The following is an 18,344-nucleotide window of genomic DNA, read 5'->3' as shown; positions in this document are numbered from 1 at the left end:
TGGGACCTGGGGTTCCGGGTAGGGCAGGCCAAGGCACAAGAGCGTTGTGGTACCCACCAGAGCCGATGGGATTTTCTCCCCGAGTTCAGCTGCAGGGATACCAAAAATGAAAACCCACCTTTTTCTGGCTTTGCGATTCCACACAGGGGTCTGGCGCTGCTGGGAAACTGCAGCTCTTCCCTGAAGCCGGGTCCAAACAAGGGTTGTCAACACTGTCCCGGCCACCGCTGCCTCTCCAGCCTGCCACAGCAGCCCCAGCCAAAGCTTTTTGTGGAGATGCCCATGGAGGGGGGAAAACAATGGGAGATGAAGCACATCTCCCCAACTTCTCCCCTTGCAGACTCTTTTCAGTGGTGCCCAGTGACAGGACAAGGGGCAATGGGCACAAACTGAAGCATAGGAAGTTCCAGCTGAACATGAGGAAGAACTTCTTCCCTCTGAGGGCGACGGAGCACTGGAACAGGCTGCCCAGGGAGGCTGTGGAGTCTCCTTCTCTGGAGATATTCAAGACCCGCCTGGACAAGGTCCTGTGCAGCCTGCTGTAGGTGACCCTGCTTCGGCAGCAGGGTTGGACTAGATGACCCCCAGAGGTCCCTTCCAACCCCGAACATTCTGTGATTCTGTGAAAGAAGGCAGTCTGGGAATTTACCCAAAAAGCAAGAGGCTCCAGCAGATTTGGGTACCTAGAGCAGTCCCCGTGCTTTAGATTCCCTCTTGGGGCCACCTGCCCTCGCAGGCAGACACCTCCCGCTTCCCCAAATCCAGCTGGCACTGCTCATTTCCATCTACCCCCCAGCATGAGAGGTTCTGCTCTGTAAATCACCACCATGGGGAGGCTGGAAACCCTCTGCCTGAAGTCAGTGGCAGGGCTGAGTCCGTCCAGGCAGCCAGCAGGACACGCGGGCAGATCTGGTTTGGCCACTGAGCCGCGGAAAGGCAAGCGATGACCTTAAACACCCGCTGGGTACGAGCCCTCTGCCACGGGCAGGATGTCCTCGGCGTCACCTCCTGTCCCCAGGTACCGTGTGCGGGCAGCATCTGCTCTGGACGTGGCTGCTGGTCAAATGCTTTTCACCCCAGGGGTCTCAGTCACGCTGCTCCGGAGCCGAGCGCAGCCCTGCGGGGACGCAGGCCTGTCCGTGGGGACGTGGCAGGGCTGGGGCCAAGCCAAAAACAAGAGATAAAATCAAGTGAGCAGGGTGTGGGGCCCAGCACAGGGTCTCATGTCCCCAGGACCGCGTCCCATCTACCCAGCCTAGTCCTGTGTCCCCAGCCTCAGTTCCTGTGTCCTGTCCCCAGCCCTGTGTCCTGTATCCCCAACTCTGCTTCCAGTGTCCCCAACCCTGTGTCCCATGTCCCTGGGATTGTGTCCCATCTCCACAGCCCTATGTCCTTTGTCCCTAGCCTGTGTCCCATGTCACTGGGACTGTGTCCTTTGTCCCCAGCCTTGTGTCCCATGTCTCCAGCCCTGTGTTCCATGTCCCCAGCCCTGTGTCCTGTACCCCCAACCCTGTGCCCTACCCCATCTCCCCTATCCCCAGCATTGTGTCCCACATCCACAGCCTTGTGTCCCATGTCCCCAGCCTGCATCCTGTGTCTCCAGCCCTCTGTCCCGTGTCTCCAGCCCTGTGTCCCATGTCCCCAGCCCTGCATGCCATTTCCCCAACCCTACGTCCCATGTCCCCAGCCCTGTGCCCTGTACCCCCAACCCTGTGCCCTACCCCGTCTCCCACATCCCCAGCCTTGTGTCCCATGTCCCCAGGATTGTGTCCCATCTTCCCAGCCTAGTCGTGTGTCCCCAGCCTATGTCCCATGTCCCTAGGACTGTGTCCTGTGTCCCCAAACTTGTGTCCCTTGTCCCCAGCCTATGTCCTGTGTCCTCAGCCTTCTGTCCCGTGTCTCCAGTCCTGTGTCCTGTGTCCCCAGCCCTGTGTCCTGTATCCCCAACTCTGCATCCAGTGTCCCCAACGCTGTGTCCTGTGTCCCTGGGACTGTGTCCCATGCCCCCGGCCCTATGTCCCTAGCCTGTGTCCCATGTCCCTGGGACTGTGGCCCATGTCCCCAGCCCTGTGTCCTGTGTCCCTAGCCTGTGTCCCGTGTCCCTGGGACTGTGTCCTGTGTCCCCAGCCTTCTGTCCTGTGTCTCCAGCCCTGTGTCCCATGTCCCCATGACTGTGTCCCATGTCCCCAGCCCTATGTCCTGTGTGTCTGTCCTGTGTCTCAGCTCGCTGGGACTGTGTCCTACGTCCCCAGACCTGCGTCCCATGCCCCAGCCTTCTGTCCCGTGTTTCCAGCCCTGTGTCCTGTATCCCCAGCCTCGTGTCCTGTATCCCCAGCTCTGTCCAGTGTCCCCAACCCTGTGTCGCTTGTCCCTGGGACTGTGTCCCATGTCCCCAGGACTGTGTCCCATCTCTCCAGCCTAGTCTTGTGTCCCCAGCCGTGAGTCCTGTGTTCACAGCCCTGTGTGCAATGTCCCCAGCCTTGCGTCTCATGTCCCCAGCCCTGAGTCCTGTGTCCCCAGCCTTGTATCCCATGTCCCCAGCCCTGAGTCCCATGTCCCCAGCCCTATGTCCTGTGTCCCATGTCCCTGGCACTGCGTCCTGTGTCCCCAGCCTGCATTTTGTGTCTCCAGCCCTCTGTCCCATGTCCCCAGCCCTGCATCCCACGTCCCCAGCCCCGCGTCCCGTGTCCCCAGCCCTGTGCCCTGTACCCCCAGCCCGGTGTCCCACCCCGCCTCCCTCGCCCCCAGCCCCGCGTCCCCCGCCCCGCCCCGTGCCCCCAGCTCCCACACCCCGCGTCCCCCGCCCCCAGCGCTGCCCCCCCGGCCCCGCCCCGCCCCGCTCCCCCGGCCCCGCCCCTGCCCACCCCCCGCGGCCCGCCAGCCCCCGGCCCCGCCCGCCCGGACGCGGCTGCCGCCGGCGGGAGCAGGAGCCTGCCCGGACGCACCATGAGCAGCGTCCCCGCCGACCGGGAGGGCGGCCCCGCCGACACCGGCCTGCCCGAGGAGGAGGTAACGGCGGGGGCGGCATCCCCCTCCCCGCCCGCCATCCCCGGGGCGGGGTGCTGCCCCACACGCACCCCACACGGGGCGGGGGGCGTCCGTCGGGGGAGGGTCCCGTAGGCTTCCCCGGGTACGCGGGGCTGCTGCCGGGGGGGGGGAGAAGTGCGGATCGGAGAACAACGAACGGGGGGCAGCGCGTCCCCCGCTCCCAGGAACCGCATCCCCCGCCCCGGCGGGGCCACCGCACCCCCCCGGGTCTCCCCGCAAGCACCTCCCGGGGGAAGAGCTGCGGGCTTCCCGGGGAGCCCCACTCGAGACACGCCGCTCCCTGGGGCGGGGGGGGAGGGGGGTCGATGCCCGGTGTGCGGGGCGGCTTGCGGGGGGGCGGTGGTGGCGGTACCGCGCGTCCCGGCGGGCTTCGCCTCTCGCTTCCAGCGGGGCCTGGCCCCAGAGACGTACGGACGCTGTCCTCCCCGCGGGGACAAGCCCCACGCCACGCCGCGGGGACGAGAGCGGGTGTGCTCCGTCGCAGCTGCGAAGTTCCTGGTTTTGCCCATGACCTTGAGATGGGAATTTGGACTTTGGGAGGGTGAGAGCTGGGCGGATGGGATCTCCTCCTCGCCTTGCCCGCTGGGCTGCTCCGGCACGGCCCCGACGGCTTCTCGCTGGGGTCTCCAGTCCGTACGTAACGCCGGGACGCACCGCAGCTCCGCTTGCCTGTCGCCTGTCTGGGGTTTTTTTTTTATTCCGGAGGCGGTTCCGGCCTGAAACTTCCCAAAGTTTCCCAAAGCCCTCCAATAACGGGGAATTTTTCTGCCAGTGGCCTTGCCGCCTGTGGGGCAGACGATGCTGCCGGGTCCTTGCAGGTGATGCGGCGATGTGGCTTGGACGGGCATGGCAGTGGGAGATGTCCACGGCCGTGGGAGACATCCACAGCAGTGGGAGATGCCCAAAGAGGCCTGTCACCTTTCCCGGTGGCGTGACATGTGCCGTGCCAGCCAAGGGCAGCCCTCGCCCTGCTCCCAGCCAGATCTGGGGGGGCGAGGGGCTGGCCATGGCACCGCTGGCCCTTGGGGACCCCCTGACCTTGTGACGCAGCCCTGCCCGGGGGGCTGCTGGACAGAAGGAGCCCCTGGAGGGGACGGCTGCGAGGTGCCAGGGTCCCCTGCCGTGCCGGGGACTTGTTAGGAGGGCAATGGCTGCCTGTGTTTGCAAGCTGGGCTGCTCTGGTGCAGGGTGGGTATTTTCACTCCGTGAGTTTTTCCCAGCTGTGTCTGGAAGAGCCGGTGCTGTCAAGTATTTGCTTAAGCAAAGGGGAAGGGGGCTGCCTGGCTACTGTGCCCTGCAAACCTCTCCCCTCCCTGGGGTTTGCCTTCCAGACTCGTGCCCCCCCCCCCAAAAAAAAAAAAACAAAGAGAGAGAAGTGGCTCCCGTCCCGGGGAGGTGGATCAGGGTCCTGCCAGGTGGGACAAGCCCCTGCTTCGGCTCCACTCCTCCTGCCTCTGCCCCAGCCTAGCAACCTCCCCCCTAGGAGGGACACCCCGGTGTGGGGGAGCCGTGGACCAGGTGTCCCCCCCACGGAGGAGTCTGAGGAGGGGACAGAACAATTTGGAAAGGAGGTCACGGGTGAGAACATGATGTAAAAGGCTCGACGGAGGCCTTATTTGGTAGCGGAGCAGCTCAGGAGAGTCCGGCTCGTGACCCTCGTCCCCGTCCCATGCCAGATCCCTCACCCCCGGGGACCGGGTTGTGGGGAGAGGACCCCAGGGACGGTTCCTGGTGTGGGGGGGAAGGTGCCCAGCGAGCAGATGAGGTGTGCCCCTGCAGCCCCTGCGTCGCTTCCCCCCGTGCTCCCGCTTCGATTCCTCCTGGAAGCGCGGGGTCCGGGGGGTTTGCGAGCGAGCCCCGGGCGTGACATGGCCGTGCGTGACCCCCGCCCATGCCCATGCCTGTGGCTGCCGTGCGCTGTTGCAATCCTCCATCTGCTCCCTTGGCTTCCCGCTGGCTTTTCCTCCGCCGCTTCCTCGTTCCAGCTCCGGGCTCGCTCTTCCCGGAGGGCTGCTGCTCTCCTCCCGTCCTCCGCCGGATGTTCGGCCGCCGGTCCGGGAAAAGGGGCCGAGCCCAGGGCGGAGGAGCCGGCAGCCCTCGGCCTCGGCCTTGTTTATGTCGGGGAGCCGTGTGGGTTGGTGGCGTGCGTATGCGCGGCCCCGGAGTCTAAACCCGGCCGGGGAGGACGCTCCATTAGCGGAGAGAATATTTACTCGAGGACTAATCCCCGCGGGGCTGGAGTGCACCCCGCTGCGGGGGAGGCGGCACCCCACTTTGCTGGGGGGGGAGCTCCGCTTGCCCTGTGCCGCGTCTCGGTCGCAGCCCCGTGCCGTCGCCTCCCCGCTCGCGCCGGGGCCCGGCTGCCCGGCGGTGGGTGCCTCCCCGGCCGCGGCGGGCGGCCAAGCGGCTAATCGCCTGGTGGAGAATTAACGGGAGCCCCCGCTGAAAGGTGTGCGTGGGGGAGCCGGGGTTGGGGAGGCCATTAAATGCCTCGTGAATGAATCACCCGGGCGCTGGGCGCCTCTCCCCGCGGCCCCCCGGCCTGTTAACGTTTACCGGGAGTGGTTTGCGCAGGGGCAGGGGAGCGTGACCATGCCGGTGGGCACCCGGCATCCTTCGGGGTGCCGCCATCTGATGGGGGTCCGAGGCAGGCAGATGCCCCCCTGGTGCCTGCTTACCTTTGGAAGACAAACCTGGCTCGTGGCTTCATGCGAGGAAGAGGAGGAGGAGGGCTGCCCGCGCTGCGCCACGGACCTCTCCGTGCTGGGGCCATCCTTGACCTCTTGGCCGAGGTGCCTGCCTCTCCTTGCATGTTCCCAGCCCCAACTGTCCCAGCAACTCCCCCCCCCCCAGACCCTCTGCAGCATCCCTTACTCTGGCCCCAGGCAGGATGTGGCATTTTGGGGAGAGCAGAAGGTGATGGTGGGATGCAGAGGAGCAGAGGTGAGAGGGACAGGCCAGGGGTGGGATGAAGGTGGCTTCCAGGGGAAAGGAGAGTAACAGAGGCTAGGGGAAGGCTTTCTGCAGGGACAACAAAAGCCATGAGGAGACAAACCAGGAGTGAGGTGGCAGGGGTGGGAACCAGTGGCCCTGGCAAATCCGGGAGCTGTGGGGCACAGCGGCAGGAGCAGAGGAGGATGAAACGGGACTTTGTGTGCTCCTCATGTGGTCCCATAGCTGTCATCCCTGCTGAAGGAGATCAAGGTGGTGGTCACCTGCCAGGTCCTGCACCTGTGGCCAGCAGCTTCCCAGAGCAAATATCAGCACTTCTGACCTGGAAGAAACCTTTGGTTTCACCTCAAATTGTAACAAGAAGGAGAGATGGAGAAATGTTCCACCAAGGAGAAACACTGAAAAATGTCTGCATGGCAGAACTGAAGCGAAACAGCTCGGGCTGTCCTACACTGGGGGTGTTTGGGCTGCGGAAATCCCACCACCGTGCTCAAGCACCCTTTGCTAATCCTCTCTTGGGAGCTGTAGGTCTGGCCCCATCCCACAAGATGCCTGGGAGCATGTCTTGCCCAATCCACCTCCGAGAAGGGGTCATTTTTCCCTGTGGAAGAGCAAATCCCTGCCTGCTGCCCGGCGATTTCTCTGATGAGGCTTTCCCCCCCTCCTCGAGGGCAGGATTTTGCCCTGCGAGTGTTTCTGGTAGAGGATGGAGGCTGAGCCCCTGGGATCTCTCCGCACAGGAAAGCCTGGAGCAGCTCCCTGCCGGCTGAAGCTCCTCTTCCATTTAAGGGCAGGAGTAATATTTCCGCCTAAAATCTTTCCCTTGGCAGAAGGATATCCGTCCGGCCTGTGGGGAATTATCCCTGAGGACGCTCCCTTGCGCTGCCGGTCCCACCTCATTTTAACGCAGCCCAAACCCTCCCACCTGCTTGTTTCCCAGCCCAGCGAAAGGATGCTGTTTACGTAGGACCTACTCAAACGTCCCTTTGGCTGGGTATGCCAGCCCCCCGGCACCCTTTTGCAGGGTGCAGATGGGGAGCGTCGTATCTCCTCCCTCCTGCCTGGCCCCAAACGTCCTTTTGGGGCTGGAAACCAGCTGGGGGATCCTTTGGAGCCCTTCTCCCTCTCCCGCTCGCCGCCGTATAATTTTACGGTTTAAAACTTGGCCGACCCGCGTTTGAACTTTCAAAGAAAACAAGTCATTACCGAAGAGAAGCCCTTCCTTTGCAAGGCCGAATTTCGGAGGGTTTTTCAGGGTCTTTCATCTCTTCCGTCTCTCTGCCGCGCAGCGATGGGGCTAAATGATCTGGTGCGCGGGCTCTCGGGGTTTGGATTTCAGGGACGCGGTGCATTGGCAGCGGGTTATCCCCCGGAGCCGACTCCGACACCTCTGGTGTTTCACACAGCTCCCCGGGGAGAGGCGAGGCAGGAGGCCGAGGGATGATGGAGACAGAGGGGACCATGGAGGGATTCTTGGCCTCCTCAGGAGGCAAACCCAGCTGGGAGGGTGGATGTGTCCGGCGAGGCGATTCCCTGGAGACTGGCAGTGCTCAGCCGGACCCGTTTGAAGGGAAATATTTTTTTCCCTAGGGAAGGATAAATTTGCCTTCTTGACATTGAATTTCATGGACAGGAGGGGAGCCCCTCTGGATGAATCCCTCCCCAGCCCTTGCTGGGAGAAACTGGGGCAGTGTCTTTGCGGGGAGACGGCGCAGCATGGAATGCATTGGGATGCTCCATCGCCCTCTGACCTCAGAAGACAGGCAGAAAGCTGGTGGGGGGTTCCCCGAGGCGCCTTGGAGGGGGCTTCCAGCCCACCGTGGATGGTCCCGGTAGAGGGGACAGGCTACCAGGCTGTGCCTAACTGCATCCCTGGCTCTGGAAGGGGCGAGGACATGCCTGCGCTGATCCCATCCGGCCTGGAACTCTCAGCATCCCGCCGGGCAAGGCCCTGAGCATCCTTTCCCAGCTGGAGCAGGGCTTGCTCCTCGAGAGGAGTCAGGCGTGGGATGGCCGGACCTTCACGGCTGGCTTGTTTTCTGGCAGCTCCCGTGCCCTGGGCGATGGGTACCAGCAGCTGGGTACCAGCAGCCATGGGGCTGTTGACACGAGGGCTACATGCAAACGGCCCTTTTGTTATTTAATAGATATAGGTCAGCCAGAGGTTTTGTTACACAAAGCAGGAATGTTTGCTGCTCCCAGGCTGGGAGATGGGGTAGATAGCTTATCTGAAAGAAGAAATGTCAGCAGAAGAATAGGCCCAGGCTGGCTGTTTTGCATGTCTGTGTCCCAGAGAATGGGATGGGCAGGCCGAAAAAATGAAAAAAATAATCAAGGTTTTCCCCTCCTCCAGCCCAAATCTGGCAGCTTGGCACCCGGGGTGGGTGACCTCGGTCTAGCCCCTCCGGACCAGCTCTCACAAGGCATTTGGGTGCCTGAAAAAATAAGCTACACCCATCAAATCCTCCAGACTGCCTCCTAGTAAGATGCTCCAGGAGCAGCAGGACCGGGGCTGGCTCACAAGCAAGCCCAGATCCACAGGGGACGGCAAGGCAGGGACCCCGCCGACACGGGCACGGGCACCGTGCCTGGGTGCCCCAGCAAGAGCAGAGCTGGTGGCCGATGGCAGCCAGGGTCAGACACACCCACAGGGACGCAGCAGGGCTGAGACCCAGCGGGCTCTGAGCCTAAACACAGCCCCGGGACTGTGGGCAGGGTGCGTGGGTTGGGGGGTCCAGGTGGGGCCAGTTGGGCCGTCGTCAGCCCCAGGCTCCCGTGGGCCCCTGGCCATTGGCCACCAAAGTGTTTGGGTGAGATTTTGGGCGTGAGGAGCGAGGGACTGGCAGCAGGTCCAGCTGTTGCTCTCCTGCCCCGCACCGCTCCCCCAGTTACGAGGTGGCTGTAAAGCAAAACCGTCCCGGCACAGGTCTTGCGCAGGTGGGGTTGGCCTGTCCCTGAGGAGGCCCACATCCCGCCTCGGGGTCGCTGGAAGCAGGGTTTCTGCGAGCCAACCCGGCTTTGAGTATGCTGCACCACGGCAAACGTTAGCCCCACTCAAAAAAGAGTTAAAACCCCTGAAAAGGTGACTTTTATAAGCCCAGGACAAGCTGCTTAAAACCAGCCCCTCCAAAACAGGGCCATTCCTCCAGGAGGAAGAGTTGGGGTTTGCTTCTCCGGGCCCTTAATGAGCTGCTGTGATTAGACAGAGACAATAGGCATTGTCTGCAGAGTAAGGGCTCTGCCGGGACGCCAGGAGAAATCCTGTTTGCCAGACTGGGGTAGGAAGGCGCTGGGATGCCGGCAGCCTTCTCAACCCGGAGAGCACTCGATGCGCTGAGGACGGGTCTTGGTCACCTTTCCATGGTGTCTTAGCAGCTTGCTCCACGGTCACCTGAAGGATGGGGATGCCCCTCCCAAAAATGCTGCACACCCCAAATGTTGGGTTAAGGCTTTTGGCTACCCATGAGGTTCCTCTCGGGCTGGCATTGTCCCTCCGGGCTGCAGGAGGCACTGGTATCCCCAAACTGGTGATGAGGGAGGGTCCCCAGGAACCTCCTTTCTTCTTTCCTAGGTGAGGACGCTCTTCGTCAGCGGGTTGCCTCTGGACATCAAGCCCCGGGAACTTTACCTGCTCTTCAGGCCCTTTAAGGTACCAGACTGGGGAGGAGAGAGGGGGGCTGGAAGCGCGGGGCTGGCCCGCTGCCCCATCCTCATGGCCCCACCAACCTTGGTGGGAGCTGGGAGCCCACTGGTTTCCCCCCAAAAAAGTCTGATTTGGTCATTTTATTCCCAGAAACATTTTTCTGTGCCTTTTTGCCCCAGTAAACCATAGGAGAATGGCGTCGGGTGCTTGAACTGCACGTTGACCTGCACCCCGTGTAGGAGCGGCAGAGCGTTGGCTGCAGACCGCTCCAGCCTCTTCACCCTGCCAGAGCTGTAGCTCAGACAGCGGCTCTTTTCAAACAGGAAGGATAATATTATCAGGCATCCAGCATCCCTACAAAACTCCAGTGGCAGCGAGTCCTCGTGCCTGTGCTGAGCCTTGGCAAGCTCCGCCTGGCCCCGTGCCCACCCGATGCCCCCCAGCTGTGGGGCTGCCGAGTGATGGGTGCAGGAGGTTTCCCTCTCAAAGAGGCAGCTGAATCTTGGGGATCTCCATCAAACACCCTTTTTTATTCTTTTCTTGCAGGGATACGAAGGGTCTCTTATCAAACTCACCTCCAAGCAGGTAGGAGCCGCTCAAAATGGGGTGAGCATCCCATGCCGTGTTCCCACCCTTCCCCGGGGCGGGGGTTCCTCCCTCTGCTCCCCGCCAGCCTGACTGATGGTGCCTCCTCTCCTCCCTCTGCAGCCCGTGGGCTTCGTCAGCTTCGACAGCCGCTCCGAGGCGGAGGCAGCGAAGAACGCGCTGAACGTGAGTGCGCCTGGCTACTACATTTTTTCAGGACTTATTCCCCCTCGTCTCCCCATCCCTGGATACTCTCTGAATTTCTCTGTCCCGGGGACGTGCATCTCCCACGCCGGCGGGCCCCACCACATCCCCATCCCTCCAGCTGATCCCCATTGGCTGCTTCTCATCTGCGTCCTCCCTCCTGGGGAGCTGCACCCCTCTCGCCTTTCCCAGGGCCCTCCGGGAAGGCTTGAACCCTAAAGATTAGAGCCTTAGATAAGAGTCAGCGAGAGTCGCCTTTCCCAGCCTCTCCTGTTTCTTCAGTGGGAAAAATCCCAGCTAAAGCTGCAAAAGAAGCAGCAAATTTTGCTTTCCTTTAGCAGCTCCCTCCTACCTCTGCGGAGGAGAGTCACGGGGAGAAACACGTGGAGCCAGTTCTCCAATTCCTCCCTGGGTTTTGGTTTGGATTTTTTTTCCCCCTTGTCTTCAGTTTCAATGTAAAACTTTTTTTTTTTTGGCTCCACTAATCCCTCTGGATAAGAGCTCGGCTGTGCGGGATGCCGACTGCCAAATATGGTGCCGATGCTAAAGATGCCGGAGGAATGCAAGCCGCCTCGAGGCCCTGCAAATTAGCTCATTTCAAGGCTGGAAGTTAGGGGGAGAAAAAAAAAAAATAAAAAATTGGGAGTTATTTTTGCTGCAGGGCTGGCACACGGTGGTGCTCACCCACCCGCCGTGCCTCCTTCCCTCCCGCAGGGCATCCGCTTCGACCCCGAGATCCCCCAGACGCTGCGGCTGGAGTTTGCCAAGGCGAACACCAAGATGGCCAAGAGCAAGCTGGTGGGCACCCCCAACCCCAGCACGCCTCTCCCCACCACCGTACCTCAGTTCATCGCCCGGGAGCCCTGTAAGTACCGGCCCTGGCTCTCCCGAGGGAGCCCCGCGTGGTACCCCCACCTGCCACCACAGCAGTGCCAGCAGGTCTGGGGGGGGGCAGGCGCCCCGACTCACCCCCATCCTCATTTCCCTCGGGAAAACACCTTATTCAGGGAATGCGATGTCACGCAGAGCTCCGCGCGTGGATGTAGCGACGCCGGGCCCCCAGCATGGGATGCTGGAGGGAGCAGGGATGCCGCGGGCGGGTGGTGGTGGGGAACGCCAGGTCCAGCTGGAAGCAGAAGCTCCTGCTTGCTGCCAGCGCGGTGGCCGGGGGTGCCTGAAGGCAGCTGCCGGCGCTGGAGAGGACCCGGGGGCAGAAGGCGACGGCACACAGGAGCAGGGCGAGCCCGTGGTGCTGCTTCACCGCACCAGGCAGTTTCCAAGTCACGGCTGGGGGGTCTCGTCTCGGTGGAGATCTCGGTGATGTCTTGCCATGACTGTGCCATGGAAGAGCATTTCTCACGCGGATGCCGGTTCCTCGCCTCGCTGCTGCGCACGGGCGTGAGCCACACGCTCTCCTTGGTGCCTGCCGATGCTGGATCCCTGGGGTAATCAAACCTCTTGGAGACGAAGCACCCAGCCCCACGGTATCGCTCGCCACCGGCTGAGCCCTGCACTTTCCCAGCGGGCGAGTGTGGCATTGGCTTTGTGGGTCGGCTCTCCCCGGCGGCAGGGGCACGCCGCACTTCTCCGGGGGAAGCTCCACTCCCGCCTGCTTGGGAGGGAGGAGGACGGAGCGGCGGTGCTGCTGACCGGTGCGTGGTGCGGCGGGGGCTGCAGCCCGTCGGTCGCCGCTAACTCTCCTTCTTCTTTTCTTGCAGACGAGCTCACAGTGCCTGCACTTTACCCCAGTAGCCCTGAAGTGTGGGGGCCGTACCCTCTGTACCCAGCGGAGTTAGCACCTGCTCTACCTCCTCCTGCTTTCACCTACCCCGCTTCGCTGCACGCCCAGGTAATTCGGACCCATCCGCCGCCACTGCGCTCACCCTCCCACCCGCCCCGGACCCCCCTGCCCCGCACCCCCCTGCCCCGCGGTGCTCGCCGCACCACTAACCCGGCTAACAGGCACTCCCCCCGGCCCCCCGAGATTTAGGGATGGCGCCCAGCCCAAGCGCGGGCAGCAGGGCGTGCGGCCGGCACCGCCTGCCTCTCCCCAGACACCGCTCTCTGCCTTCCTGCCTTCGCTCTCGCCCGTGCCAGGGGCAGGCGGGGAGGGTTGTGGGGAGCGAGGGGGGATGCTTGTCGGGGCTGGACCGTCCCCATCGCTCCTGGCACTGAACGACCCATCCGGCTGCCGGCACGGCGCAAGACGGGGGCTCCTGAGCCCCCAGCCGCCCCTGGGACGTCGCTGGGATGGGGCTGGCCGGATGCAGGACGTGAAGCAAAGCGACTCTGACGGGGAGGAGAGGGCAAGCGAAGCGCAAACGCAGGACCCATCTTTTATTGACGAGGCTCTTTCTTGTCACAAGCACTTTTCTGCTGGCTGCCACCACCGGTGGCCTCTGATGGCAGCACGCAGCCGTTAAAAATTAACTACCTGCCCCGGGAGAGGAGCGGGGAAAAGGAGAGGAGAGGTGGAAATGGAGGTGGCAGAGGATTTCTTCGCAGTGCCGGCCTTTGGGATGTTTCCCGGAGTGACATCGTGGGGATGCTGGGAAGGGAACCCTGCCATGGCAGGGGGAGCGGGCAGCTGCCTCCACGGCAGCCACACTGGACATCAGCCTGGCTTCTGAGGAGCCGGCTCCGGCCTGGCGGCAAGCAGGAGGAAACGAACGCACGGAAGCAGATTTGCCGGATAAGCTGCATCCGAAAGGCTTTTGGCCCCAGCCCACCGGGATTGAGCCGGGATGGCCAGTTATCTGGAGCCACCATCGCTGGGAGCCGGAGGCAGCTGGGGGCTGGCTGGAGCAGGAGGGCAAGGAAAAGCACTCGGCGTACAAAGCAGCCGGCTTTTCGGGCCCTGCTGTTTATAGAAGAGCGGTGGTAAATGTTATTGCAGCTACGTCCTTGCCTTGTCAAATAACCGCTAACAGGCAGCACCTGCGCGGCGCAGGAGGCCGGGAAGCGGCCAGCGAAGGAAACGGAGGCGTAAGGGGGCTCCGAGGGCCCCCCCGCCCCGGGAAAAACCAGGCTGGGACCCGACGTTGGAAGAAATAATGTCCGCCGTGGTTACAGATCCAGCGCGGTGGGGAGGACGGTGGTGGCACCTTGCCCATCGCCTGCGGGCGCTGCGGCGGAGCAGGCAGCACTCCACGCCGGGGCCACAGCCTGTCCCTGTCCCCCTGTGTGCTGCCATGTTGCGGGCTCGGTGTGGGGCGTTGCAGAGGGGTGCCACCACCCCAACCCGAGCTGCGGGCTGGCCGCCCTCGCTGCACCCCGCAGAGAGCAGCGGGACGGGGGACCTCGGGACAGTGTGGCCGATGCGGCGTTACCGGCAGAGCACCGAGCGCCCACGGGCAGGCAGTGAGAGCTGCCTGGTTTTGGCATCTGACATTTCCCCCCTGCCATCTCAGGCGGGCTTTGCAGGCATTGAGAGAGGACGGGCCCACCTCCTGCTTGGTGAGACCCCAGCTCGGTCCTGCCGCAGGCAGCAGTGCCAGGGCCGGTGCTGCTGTCCGAACGAGCACTGGGATGGCCACGCTGGCTGTGTTTTGCCCCCCTGCGCCCCGTGCCTGGGGAAGGCTGGGGAGGGGAAGCCTGGCGGCGGTCGGCTTTGCCAGGGCAGGTGGCCACCGCTCCTCTCACCCTGTGCCCCTCCTGTCTCTGCAGATGCGCTGGCTCCCTCCCTCCGAGGCTGGTTCTCAGGGCTGGAAGTCCCGTCAGTTCTGCTGAATGCCGGGTGAGTGCCGCCTCCCCGCTGCCCTCCTCCTGCGCTGGCGTGGTGGGCTGGGGGCCACCCCCACCTCCACCCTCAGCTCCCCCCGCGCCCCGCTCAGGGTCTCCAGCAGCTCGGGGTGGGCATCCGGACCCCGCGCCTGCGCTGCCGAGGCCACTTTCTGGCTGGCACCGTAGGTCTGGGCACCCTCCTTGCCCCCAGGAAGGGGACATCTCTGCCACCGTCCGCCCCACTGCCTTCCGAAATACCCCGGGGCAGGATGGCCAGGCAGGTCCATGGCTCGCCGGCCTGCGTCGTGCAGCTGCGGGGGGTGCAGCAATGGCGCGGTGCTCCAAGTGAAGGCGGCAGCAGGGCCGCCCGGCTGAAGGCAACCTCTGCCTCCCGGTGCAGTGCAGACATCTCATTAAACCTTAACTCTCCTGGCAGCCTGGGCTGGCGGGGTGGCCGAAACCAGGAGTGTGGCATTACCGAGTGCCCGGCTGCCCGGCAGGAGGGAGGGGGCTGGTTCGAGTACGCCTGGGATATCTTCGGATGGAAAAAGCCTTGCAAGACATGCTCTGCAAGTAACTCAGCCTTCTGTGGATAAATGAGCAAGGGGGTTCAAACGGAAGAGGGGAAAGGGGCTCAGCTGATGCGGAGCATCACCTGCCCCGCGACCCCAGCCCGCCCTGGCCATCTCAGCTGCCATCCCCCCGTGCTGCTGATGCCTGCCGGGAAGCCTCCCGCGCCTTGTCCGCACCCACCTGCAGAGAAACGCCGGCAGACCCAAGGGGTGGCGAGGCTCTGGCTCGGCTGCCTGCGCTCCTGTGCCACCGCTCTGCCCGTCCGCCCGGCGCCACAGCCCTGCACCGCGGCCATGAAGCCCACTCACCCAGGGAGGGCAGGAGGACCAGCCGTGGCTGCAGCTCACCCGAGATTTGGATCTGCAAAGCATTTACCAGCTATTTTAGGCCCAGCAGATAAAAATAGGGAGTGGCGAGACTTTGGGAACCAGGGGATCTTCCAAAATATGGAACGTGCCAGTGTTTCCAGCTAAAATGTAAGCAGAGGTGTACTTAGGAAGGGGAGATGAGTGAATCCCTTGGGGCAGGTCCACCTGCCCACAGCAGCCTCAGCAGCTGCAGTGGGTCATGAGGACGGAGGGTTGGGGACATCCCGGCTCCTTGCCAGGCTCCTCCGGCCAGGAAGGGCTGCGGCACAGCCCAGCGAAGGGTTTTGCTGCTGCCCTGTCTCTCCCGCCTGCATCCTCCTCTTATTTGCCGCATGGAGCCCCTCAGGGCAGGGTTCAGCTGCAAACTGCCCCTTTAGGAAGCACCAAACCCGGCCTCCGCAAAATAACCTCTCCCCACAGCACACCGACCTCAGCCCCTGGCTGCCCCTGCCAGCGTCCCTCACCCTCCACTGTGTCTCCTTGCAGGTCTCAGGTGTGTGATGGTGGCCTACAGTCAGTCTTGTGGGTATTAAAGGAGTCTTCCAAGGCGGCTACTGGGTTGGCGTGCTCTCCGCAGAACCACAGTGTGCTGGTAAGGCTGCAGCACGGCGCCCGGCTGCACGAGGGGGACACGGGCCCTTGGGCTTTGCCACTTTGGGGAGGGAGCAGAGGGGCGAGGAAGCCAAAGCAATGTCCCCGAGGGAACGGGCAGCGAGGCAGCGCGTCCCTGGGACTGATCCCTGGGGGCTGGCATCGCTGCTCCCGCTGCGGCACGGCGCCCGACCACGGCTCCGCCATTCCCGCGTTTGCCGTTGTTATCTGGGGTGAGAGTTTCGACAGCCGAGGAATGCCTCTCGGCTTTGAATTACCCCGGTAATTGCGGTCCCTGCTTCCTGCCTTGGATCAACAGAGACCGAATTCCTCTTAAGTGCAAAATTCAACTGAAACTTAACTCTCAGCTTCCCAGCTGGTGCCCCCTCAGTTAAAACCCCAGGGGCTACAGCCAGGAGGAGGACCAAACTGGGACCAGTGGGGTCCTTCCCCTCTGCCTGGCTGACCGACCCCAGGGTGCCGACAGACTGCTCTCCCGGTAGCATTTCCCACCTTGCCTTTTCCCAGTTAAACAACTGTCCTTGGAGCTGGTCCTGGCACGGGCTGCTCTCTCTTCCTCATCCTGTTTCCAAACAAGCCTCCCTCTCCCCCAGGCTGCGGCAAGGGAGCTTCCCCACGAGGGAAGAAAGGTTAACCACGGCCCCTTTTCCCCTTTGCCTCAGCCCAAGACTGTGGCTGTGCCCCCCGCCCCTTTTTTTTAACACCTCTTTCTGTTGTTACAGGCTTGAAAAAAAAAATCTCACACAAGTTTGGATTCCTCCAAGACTTTCCCACAGCCTCTATCACACATCTGCTCTCCTCGAAGAAAAACGAAAAGCATACCTAGTAATAATATTTTCCTCTTTACACTGTATATTTGTAAGAAAGAGTGTGTTACTTCTGAAAGCATGGTTTGACAGGCATTGCTGTAGTGTTTGAAAAGCCTTTTCAAACAGAACCATAGGAAAGCAGACTACAAAAAAAAAGCAAAACGAGAGCAAGTATTTTTGTACCAAACCTCCTAAATAGGACAATCTTACACTGGGTCGGACCACAGGTTTTTGTGCTTGACTTTCGAACGCATGTAGTTAAGACTCTCTACCCTCCCCGCCCCGACAGCTGCACGTCGAAGGCGTGACGTGCACGTGTGCGCTGATGTCGAGATGCACGATTCAGGTTTGCAGGAACTGTGCTCCCTCTGGCACAAGCCTTGTGTGTGCTCCAGCTGTGTCGGCAAGATGTCTGCGGACACTGACAGTATTACCGCTTCCTTCCCAGTTCTACCAAATGACAACCAGGCAGGACAATCAGAAACTTTCTTATGGTGATTTTTTTTACCTTAGGGCTATGTTAATAGCTTGCTGTGCAAAGCTTCGGCATGGTACAACGGCTCGGATCAGGGATGGGCAGAGACAGCCCGCACATGTAGCAAGGCAATGATTTGCCTCCTCCTCCTGCCGTGACTGCTTGAAGTTGTTACTGGCAACGTAAACTGCTGTATGAGAAAAAAAACAACCAACAAACCCTCAGTTCGCTGGCTTACTCGAGGTTGGGCGTGAGTCCCGAGGGAGCCGAGGGGCTTAGACACGTGCCTACCATTACGCCAAAGCGCTGGGCTGAACTGGGGTTTTAGCATCAAGGTTATGCTGGCCTGGCGGCTCGCTGTAGAGCATTTCCATGTTTCTGTGTGCAAAGACAAGAAGGGAGGCTGCTAACACCCTTGGGGCAGTATCTGTGACCTTTACAGAGACAGCGTACCAGCAAAGAGACTGCTTGACACACTAGTTTCTCCTTCTCCTTGCTCCAGGAGGAATTTGGAAAAAGAAGGAGCAAAGCAAAGCAAAACCTCAAACAGATTTCAGTTTCTTGCAAAAGGCGGCGGAAAACTTCTCCTTTCATTGCCTTTCCCCCTGACCCCATCCCTGCTGCAGAGTACACCGAGCGCAGCCGCTGCCCGGGCTGTGCTGTGGCCGGTTTCCCAGCTGCACTGAAGACACAGGGTGCCCGTGGCCTTGTTGTTAAACATCCTAACCCTTTCCTTCTTCCTTCTGTTCTGTGGGTGGGCCAAAGTAAGGCGGCTGAGGTTTTGGCTGCCGGAGCTGGGGTGGGGCGGGGGGTGAGATGGTGCGATGGGAAACTGTCCTGTTGGGGTCTTCTGTAAAAAGCGGGATTGATAAAGGTGACGTGAGAAGAAGTCGATTCCAAGACAAACCTCTAAGCGGCTCTAAAAGGAACAATACCAGCGTTTCCAAGTGATGGACTAACTCTTTTAGCAAACTATTTCCTGTACTTTGTTTTGTGGAGAGAAGCTTCCATATTGTCTACTCCGCTTTTGGAAATATGTTTAAAGGTACTTTTCTATTGTAATTTTTTAAAAATAAAACCAGTGATTATTATAAGTTACGTGCAAAGCGTCATCGTGTGCTGTGTATCTGGTTGGGAACAGGGAGAAGGATCCCAGCACACCCGTCGGGGCCCTGGGGAACAGCAGCCTCCTTTCTCCCTCGGGGTATCTGAAGACAACGCTCCTGAGGGACATGGCGATTTTTCAGGGCAGAAACTGTCCCACTTGGCTCACTTGGATCTCTAGGAAAGCTCCAAAATCCAGCCTGGAAGGATCAGCAGGCTTTAAAGAAATGACTCCAAGTTTACAAAGA

The 18,344-nt window shown here is 61.5% G+C and overlaps 1 protein-coding gene across 4 annotated transcripts; it reads left to right on the top strand.

Moving 5' to 3' along the window:
- The first annotated feature begins 2,899 nt into the window (after window positions 1-2,899).
- On the top strand, window positions 2,900-18,071 carry RBPMS (RNA binding protein, mRNA processing factor). 4 transcript variants are annotated; one of them, XM_075420856.1, is made up of 8 exons: window positions 2,900-3,009; window positions 9,572-9,649; window positions 10,190-10,228; window positions 10,352-10,414; window positions 11,147-11,297; window positions 14,099-14,168; window positions 15,583-15,688; window positions 16,431-18,071. In XM_075420856.1, exons 1-8 carry the CDS (start codon window positions 2,947-2,949, stop codon window positions 16,434-16,436), a joined length of 576 nt encoding a protein of 191 aa, XP_075276971.1. In that variant the 5' UTR covers window positions 2,900-2,946; the 3' UTR covers window positions 16,437-18,071. The 4 variants fall into 4 exon arrangements, with proteins under 4 accessions (XP_075276971.1, XP_075276969.1, XP_075276970.1 ...); XM_075420854.1 differs by having other exon boundaries at window positions 10,190-10,249; XM_075420855.1 differs by lacking the exon at window positions 16,431-18,071 and adding an exon at window positions 12,151-12,281 and having other exon boundaries at window positions 15,583-15,668.
- Window positions 18,072-18,344: the final 273 nt, after the last annotated feature.

This window comes from Opisthocomus hoazin, chromosome 5 (assembly GCF_030867145.1).
Source record: "Opisthocomus hoazin isolate bOpiHoa1 chromosome 5, bOpiHoa1.hap1, whole genome shotgun sequence".
Classification (NCBI taxonomy): Eukaryota; Metazoa; Chordata; class Aves; order Opisthocomiformes; family Opisthocomidae; genus Opisthocomus; species Opisthocomus hoazin.
Note: the sequence above shows the minus strand (reverse complement) of the source record. Positions and strands in the feature narration are given on the sequence as shown.